The sequence below is a fragment of the Galeopterus variegatus genome, unplaced genomic scaffold (genome assembly GCF_000696425.1).
Source record: "Galeopterus variegatus unplaced genomic scaffold, G_variegatus-3.0.2 Scaffold2898, whole genome shotgun sequence".
Taxonomy (NCBI): domain Eukaryota; kingdom Metazoa; phylum Chordata; class Mammalia; order Dermoptera; family Cynocephalidae; genus Galeopterus; species Galeopterus variegatus.
In genome coordinates, this window is record NW_007729009.1 from 250,095 (window position 1) to 258,957 (window position 8,863).

An 8,863-nucleotide genomic window follows, 5' to 3' on the forward strand; every position below is an offset into this window, starting at 1 on the left:
GGGGGGGGGGGGGGGGGGGGGGGGGGGGGGGCTGGGCTTGACTCTCCCGACTCACCTGCAGCTGCCTCAGGCCCCAGGTCCTGGGGAAGAGGCGGGCGCCGCACGTGCAGTCCTTCAGCAAGAGCAACGCTTCCTGCAGAGCGGGTGCAGGGTGTGAAGGTTAAACATCTCTAGCAGGGCTGGAGGATGGCTGACAGCAGCGGAGGGGAGGCTCACTCCCAGGAGGTGCACAGAGGCTCCTCCCCTGCAAGGGGATGTGAGTGGCCCCCTGCACTAAGGGCAGGAGCCTGCCCAGTGCATGAAGGGTGGAGGTTAGCCCAGTGCAGGAAGGGTGGAGGTTAGCCCAGTGCAGGAAGGGTGGAGGTTAGCCCAGTGCAGGAAGGGTGGAGGTTAGCCCAGTGCAGGAAGGGTGGAGGTTAGCCCAGTGCAGGAAGGGTGGAGGTTAGCCCAGTGCAGGAAGGGTGGAGGTTAGCCCAGTGCAGGAAGGGTGGAGGTTAGCCCAGTGCAGGAAGGGTGGAGGTTAGCCCAGTGCAGGAAGGGTGGAGGTTAGCCCAGTGCAGGAAGGGTGGAGGTTAGCCCAGTGCAGGAAGGGTGGAGGTTAGCCCAGTGCAGGAAGGGTGGAGGTTAGCCCAGTGCAGGAAGGGTGGAGGTTAGCCCAGTGCAGGAAGGGTGGAGGTTAGCCCAGTGCAGGAAGGGTGGAGGTTAGCCCAGTGCAGGAAGGGTGGAGGTTAGCCCAGTGCAGAAAGGGTGGAGGTTAGCCCCGTGCAGGAAGGGTGGAGGCTAGCCTAGTGCAGGAAGGGTGGAGGCTAGCCCAGTGCATGAAGGGTGGAGGTTAGCCCCGTGCAGGAAGGGTGGAGGTTAGCCCCGTGCAGGAAGGGTGGAGGTTAGCCACGTGCAGGAAGGGTGGAGGTTAGCCCAGTGCAGGAAGGGTGGAGTTTAGCCCAGTGCAGGAAGGGTGGAGTCCACATTCAACAGAATTAGCCTGAACGCTGAGGGAGGCGTGGAGAGTAGCCCACAGCAGGAGGGACCCACAGAGATCTCCTTCACTCTCCTAAGGCCTGCACCTCACCTAGCTTCATTCCTGGCTCCTGAGCCTTTTGCCAGGAGGACACAGTCTCCTCCTCAGCTTTATTGCCCAGGGGCTCTCACCTAATCTCATTCAGAGTCTGGCTCCTCTTCTGGATCTCAGCCTACTGCTCTGTGTTCCACTGTGTTTCTAAATTTCCAGCTCCATCTGGGATATCATTCCCACCCAAGCTTCAAAGTGCAACGTTTAGCCTGGGCAGAAGGGCAGTCCTGCTGATGTAGGAAAACTCGGCCTGAGGTTGGCACTGGCCACCTGGGGAAGCCCCAGGCTGGAGAAGTCCAGCATAGGAGCATGGCCAGGTGAGCCAGGTGAGCCCAGGGGAAAAGAAACTGACACAGGCTCGGCCTCTGTGGTCACCCATGGGAAGCTGACTTCCTGAACAGGTCAATCTTGGGACTGGGGTAGCTTCAGCCAGCAAGGGGGACCATAGGTGCTCTGAGAGGGTGGGGTGGGGTAGGGGGCTTCTCTGTCTGCAGGCTGTGCAAATATGGAGGGGGTTGGGTTTGGGGACACCCGGGAAGTATTTCCATGAGGGGGCTGGGGACTCCTAGATAGAGGCTGCTTAGGGGAGGGGAGACCACCCAGGTAGAGAGCACTATGGGGTGGGAGGACAGGAGAGTCAGTAAAGCCATGACTGAAGAGCATGAAGAAAAAGACAGGCCTCCGTGGTCCTCCCCACCCAGTATAATGGGGGAAGGGTATGGGAACGAAAGTGTCTGCTGAGGACTTTAGGGACATCTGAAGGCTACAAAGGCACCGGATTGATTTTGACCAAGTCCTTTTTTCATTCACTTAATCAATAATTGATTCAAGAAGTATTTACTGAGCAGTTAGTACGGGCCAACACTGTTCTAGACACTGGGGATTCAGCAGTGAACAAAACACACAGAAGCCCCTGCCCCTTGTGGGGCTGGCATTCCAGTGGGAGGGGGGATGATAACAAAGTAATAAGTGAAACACATGTGATGTCAGTTAGAAGAAGTGCTTCGAGAAAAATTAAGCAAGAGATGGAGCTGAGTGTGCAGAGAAGGGGTTGCACTCTGTAAGACAATTGAAGTGACATCTGATTGAAAACCTGAAGGAGGGAGGAAGGGAGCCATGAGGACACTGGGGGGACAGAACCCGGACAGTGGGAAGAGCCGGTGAAAAGTGAACACAATGGTGAGGCTCTCTCCCTGGCACTGCCTGGCCCCGCAGGCTTCACACGCATGAGAACAGTGAGATGTCACAGCCCCTCTGGGGTAGGTGCCGTGCTTTCTTCCACCCTGAAAACGAGGAAGCTGAAGCTCAGAGAGGTTAAGAGACTCAGCCAAGTTTACACAGCAGAGAAGTGCTAAGGGCAGAATGTGTTTTGTTTCACACCCAGGTCTTAATCCCTGCACCTCCTGCCTTCAGTAGTATTGAGTTTCTTGAGGACACTTGGCTGAGTTCTTTGTCACCTGACTGCTGCCTGCCTAGGGAGTCCCCTGAGGGGACCTGAGGGCTGACTTCGCCTTGTCCCCCAAAACCTCCTGGCCCCTCCTTCCTCAGTACTAGTCATGGAGACTGATGTTGGCCACCAAACCCAAGACCACATTTTCTAGCATCCTCTTGTGCTAGGAGTAACCAGTGACTACCCCTCACCAAGATCGCCAAAACCTCCTGGCCCCTCCTTCCTCAGTACTAGTCATGGAGACTGATGTTGGCCACCAAAACCAAGACCACATTTTCTAGCATCCTCTTATGCTAGGAGTAACCAGTGACTACCCCTCACCAAAATCTAGGCTTTAAAACAGAGCATGTGGTTTCTATTTCCCCTTCCCACAGCTTGGAACCTATATTTCCCTGAAAGCCAGACTCTGCTGTGCAGATGAGGACAGTCCTGAGGGACAGGGTTTCTAACCTGGCCAAATTCAGGATTGGCCTATGAATTTGGAAGGGCAGAAAAAAAGCATATGTATTTTCACTAAACTCTATCTGAAATTGGACGTTTCCAGCCTGTATTAGTTTCTTATGGCTGCTGTAACAAATCACCACAAAATCAGTGCCATAAAACAACTCAAATTTTCCCTTAATGGGTGAATGGATAAAAAAATGTGGAAAGTACACACAATGAAATATTATTCAGTCTTCAAAAGGAAGGAAATTCTGACACATGCTACAATACCAATGAATCATGAAGACATTAAGTAAAATAAGCCAGTCACAAAGGACAAATACTATATGGTTCCACTTATGTGAGGTACATAGACAGCTCAAACTCATAGGGACAGAGGCTGGAGTAGTGGTTGCCAGGGGTTGAGGGGAGGGCAAATGGGGAATTTTCGTTTAATAGGTACAGAAGTCGGTTGTGCAAAATGAAAAAGTTACACAGATTGGTTGCACCATAGTGTGAATGCACTTAATGCTACTGAACTGTACACTTAAAATGGATAAGCAGGTTAATTTTATGTGCATTTTCCACGATTAAATTTTTTTTAATTACCTAAGCAAAAAGGACAAACAAAACACTGCAAATTTATACTCGCACAGCTCTGAAAGTCAGAGATCTACAGTCACGGTGGCAGCAGGGCCTGTTCCTGCTGCAGGCTTCAGGGCAGAAGGCATTTCCCCGCCTTTTGCAGCTTCAGGAGGCTTCCTGCACCCCTCGGCTCGTGTTTCCTTCCTCCCATCACGCCAGCCTCTTGCTTCTGTTGTCACAGCTCCCACCACTGCCTCTGATTCTCCTGCCTCCCTCTTCTAAGGGCCTTTGTGATTCCATTGGCTCCTCCTGGTCAAACCTCTCAAACCCTTCACTTAATCACACCTGCAAAGTCCCTTTTGCCACGGAACGTAACATAGTCCCAGGGTGCAGGGATTAGGAACATCTTGGAAGGCCACTGTCATCCACCACACAAGCATGGGTTCCACTTGTCCTGACTTGTGGGGGCAGATCTAGCATTAGTGGGGCTTTGTGCTTGCTAATACAATTTAGGAGTATCTTTTCAGAAACAGAATATAAAAACATTTCATTAGGTAGGGCTGGCCTGTGGCTCACTCAGGAGAGTGTGGTGCTGATAACACCAAGGCCACGGGTTCTGATCCCATATAGGGATGGCCGGTTGGCTCACTGGCTGAGCGTGGTGCTGACAACACCAAGTCAAGGGTTGAGATCCCCTTACTGGTCATCTTTTTTTTAAAAAAAATAAATAAATAAAATAAAAATACAAAAATTTTATTGTGCTGATTTAACAATATATGTGGCCATGTGAATACATTGATAGGGCCCCGCCCCAGACCTAGGGCCAGTCACAGGCGAGGCCCCAAGGCTGAAGCTGTGGTGGACACGGTGCTGCTCCGCCCAGATTCCCTATTGAGGACCACACACCGGTCCCCTGCTGTTGGGGGTGCTGGCCGCTCCTGGCTCCAGTCTGGACCCCTCGTGGGTCAGTGCCTGCAGCCCAGGGAACGACATTACCTCAGATTCAGTCCCCGTCCTGGTGGGCTGCCCATAGCCAGTGGTCTGCTCATACAGCAACACCAAAGCTGGAGTCCCTGGCCACAGGTTGGGACAACACTGAAGGGCCATGCAGCTGCAGAGCTCATTGCAGGAAGGGTCACCTCGCCCCCCACACCCCCCAATCGTGCCTCCTCCTGTGCGCACAGGAGCATCTCCTGCGAGGCCTCCCCACGGCCTCTGCCTGCAGTTCTGTCTCAGCGTTTCCAGGGAACTGAGTCTCAGAGCATTTGGGCTGAAAGTGGTCCTGGCCAGCAGACTGCACGATAGACTTTGGAATGGGGTCACCAGCTGGCTGGCTGGCAGTGGGGACCCCCTCCATGGTGGCAGGTGGATGAAGAGCCCCACCATGCTTGGCAGTGCCGTGGTTAGAATGTTCCCCTGTGGTGAGCAGGGGAGGGACAATGGGGAGGAAGAGCCGGGCCTGGGGCAGCATCCCTGGCACTGGGGAGACGGGAGGGACATGGAGCGAGAGCCGTGGAGCCCGACGGCTCGTGCTGAGCCCACTGGTTCGCTGAATAAGAAAACGAAAGGCAGCAGTTCAAGGAGGAACTGGGAAGCCAGAGTCCGTCTTGGTGGCAGACGGAGCAGAAGCCAGGCTCGGGAGGTTCCTGACAGCTGCGCAGCTCCCGAGAAGACCGAATCCCACCCCGCTGGTCTCACTGCCACTGGGGGACCTGGAGGCTCGCGATGGCGGCATCTGGGCAGATGCAGTGAGGACCTAACCCTCCCAGCTCCAGTCCCCGTTCCGCTTGTGAGAAGACAGAGGCCACCCAGCTTGGAGATCATGCAGGAACCTCAGATGAGACAGACGCGTGCAAGGCCGTTGTTGTAGTTTCCCGCGGCCGCTTTAGGCGATCCACACAAACTGCTGCCTTAAACAGCTACAGTTTCTTCTCTCGCAGTTCCAGAGCCAGAAGTCCAAGCTCAGTAGCGCCAGCTGACATCAGGTGTCAGCAGGGCCACAACGTCTGCAGGCTCCCAGGGAGCGTCCCTCCTTCCGTCCTCTGGCCCTGGTGGCCGCTGCACTCCTCAGCTCGTGGCCTTTCACTCGATCTTCACGGCTCGCCCTGCCCCATCTTTGCATCACGTTGTCCTCCGCGTGTGTCCCTTCTCTCCCTGCCTCCCTCTTATGAGGACACGTGCGACTGCTTTTAGGATCCACCCTGACAGTCCAAAACAATCTCCTCATCTCAGAACATTCACTTCGTCACATCTGTAAAGATCTTTCCACATAGGGTGATATTTACTAGTTCTAGGACTTTGGACATGAGTGTCTCCGGAGGGCCATTTCTCAGCCCAGCATGACAGTGTTCACCCCCCTCAGGGCCAAGTCCCCACGGAACCTAACTGGGGTGTGCTGGGCGCTGCGTGAACGGTGAGTAGCAGGGAGGTTGGTGTGTCCATTTCCTAAGGCCACCGTGACAACGTGCCACAGACCAGTTGGCTTCAAACAACGGATACTCACAGTCTCACACTGCAGGAGGCCAGAAGTACTAAACCAGGGTGTCGTCCGGGCCCTGTCCCTCGGGGACCTGTGAGAGCGAACCCTTCCTTGTCTCTTGCTCGCTTCTGGGGCTGTGCTTGCGACCTTGGAGCTTCGTGGCTTGTGGCTACCGACAACTGTGACTGCCATCTTCCTCCATCTTCACACGGTCCCCTCCCTGTGTGCGTCTGTGTCCGTATGTCCCCTTTCACAAGGGGACCGGCATATTTGATTAGGACCTGCCCTAATGACTTCCTTTAACTTGATTACCTCTCTAAAGACCCTTTCTCCAAAAAAGGTCACATTCTGACGTAGTGGGGTTAGGACTTCAACATGTCCTTCTGTCATGATGGAGGGGAGCACAATTCCATGGGAACGGTGGATGCAGGAGAGTTCCTCAGTACGGCAGGATTCTCCCATGATAAAGGACGTAACGTCACAGCAAGGAGCCAGGCAGAGGGAGTTAACATGCTTGGGAAACATGAGGCCCACCCTGCCCACAGTAGCGATGGCAGGAGACTAGGACCAAAATCTCAGAAGACACGCCAGAGTGGACATGTCACATGGGGCTGGAGACCCGCCTGGCTATGTGGTCCTTGGGAGATGCTACGGGAATGACATTCTGATCCCACAGAGATAGTGAATGCCCGGAAGGGGTCCCCAGCATCATGGAGACGCTCAGAGGTGGCGGGTCTGTGGGCGGGGCTTATGGGAGGGGACGCTTCTCTAAACCAGATTCCTTGATGGCGCTGGGCGTGGTAGGACCCCTGAAAAACAGAGGCAAGGTGGTGACACCACTTTCAGTAGCAAGGTGGGTACAATTATCGCAGTGAAAAGAAAAAGACAAACAAGCAAACAAAAACAACAAAGAAATGATTGCAATGAGCAGCAAGATTGCACTGGTGGCCGGTGGGCCTGACCCACACGGAGCAGTGAGAATCATTCGAACAAAAAGCTCCAAGACGCAAGATATATGAACAGCCATGAAGGGCATTTGTTAGTTTATACAACCAAAGAAATCTAGGATGCATGATGCGGGGGGTGAGGTCAGAGGCCCTGATGACGATCATTTGCCCAGATTCTGACCTGAGTCAGTTCTCAGATCCCAAACTGAAGGAGGGGCTGGGTCCCTATGAGGAAGAACCCTACACGCGACAGCACGTGTGTCCATTGCTGATTCCCCAGCCCTTCCCCATAGGGACCCGGCCACGGTGTGCTGCAGCTGCCTCGTACCAGCCACGAGACCAGATTGTTCCATTTTCAGGAATTTTGTAAGTCAGTTGTTAAACAAGGCCATTGAAACAATTACATAATAGAAACTTACAATTAAACTAAAACAAAGTAACAAACACTCAAAAATCACTTCCTGATTATTTTACCACATTTTACTATTATCTGTGGTCTTGAGATATTTATGTGTTATGGCTTGAATTGTGTCCCCCAAAACATGTGTTGAAGTCCTAACCCGCAGCACCTCAGAAAGAGACCTTATTTGGAAATAGGGTCACTGCGGATGTCATTGGTTAAGATGAGGTCACTAGTGTGGGCCCCAATCCAATATGACAGATGTCCTTGTAAGAAGAGGAAGAAGAGCGGCAAAGCGAGGGACACGCAGGGAGAGGACGGCCATGTGACAGTGAAGGCAGACACGGGAGTGACACATCCAAGGAAGGCCAAGGGTTGCCAGCAAACACTGAAAGCCGCGGCAGGCAGGGAAGGATTCTCCCCTGCGTGCAGTTTCAGAGGGAACATGGCCCTGCCCGTACCTTGATCTTGACCTTCTGGCCTCCAGAACTGTGAGACAATAATTGTACTGTTTTAAGCCACCCTGTCTGTGTTACATTGTTATGGCAGCCCTAGAAAACTAAAACACTGTATCTATTGTATCTGTAGGTTAGAAACACTATATTGTATCTATATGTTAGAAGCACGATATAATGATGTGCTTCTTTGCATTTCTTCCAAATTCCCTGGTCAGTGATGTCATGTTGGCAGCTTGACATTGGCCATGGTGGTGTATTTACACCATGGGTTTTGGCAAGTGCTATAAGTCAGAGCTTGTCTTCCCAGAGAGCTGGTTGTTAAACATTTCCTGGCGCCCCACTGCCAATGGGTAACAGTACACAGATGTATTGATAATTGTTGGACACAGGATCTGGATTAATATTGATACTGGGGAGCCAGAGGGCCATCTGGCCCCCCAGTGAGAGTGGGGGTCTATGGGGGCAGGTAATAAATGGAGCTACCGTAATGGGGCAGACCAAGGGGAAGCCTCTGAATCCAGCTTCTTCCCATCCTGACCATGATGGCAAAATCAGGCATTACATCCCAGAGGTTATGGCCGAGATTAGGCCCATCCGCAAAGTTTGAAGGATGCAGGAGTGCTGGTCCATGTTGGATCCCCACTTACTTCACCTCAATGGCCGCTTCAAAAACCACATGGAAGGGCTGGCCCGGTGGCGCACTGCGTAGAGTGCAGCGCTTGAGAGCGTGGCGGCACTCCCGCTGAGGGTTCGGATCACATATAAGGACCGGTCCGCTCACTGGTTGAGCGCGATGCGGGCGCGACACTGAGGGTTACGATCCCGTTGCCGGTCACGAAAAAAGACAAAGAGGAAAAAAAAAAAAAAAAAAACCACATGCAACATGGTGGGTGACAGTGGACTGTGCAAACTCAAGGAAGTAGCGGCCCGAGTTGCAGCTGCTGTGCTGGACATGGGATGACCGTTAGACAGGATTAACACAGATCATTTCACTATGTGATATTTGGTTTTTTTTTTTTTTTTTTTTTTTTTTTTTTTTTTTTTTTTTTTTT

At 52.7% G+C, this 8,863-nt stretch overlaps 1 protein-coding gene across 1 annotated transcript in view; it reads right to left on the reverse strand.

Annotated features, from left to right (window-relative positions):
- Positions 1 to 154, reverse strand: part of LOC103599266 (interferon lambda-3-like) — a gene marked incomplete at its 5' end in the record, with an annotated part of 1,872 nt that extends 1,718 nt beyond the window's left edge. Inside the window, one exon of the mRNA XM_008583383.1 lies at positions 56 to 154. Coding sequence (XP_008581605.1) covers positions 56 to 154 — 99 coding nt within the window. The remainder of the gene's footprint in view (positions 1 to 55) is intronic.
- Between the last annotated feature and the right edge of the window lie 8,709 nt (positions 155 to 8,863).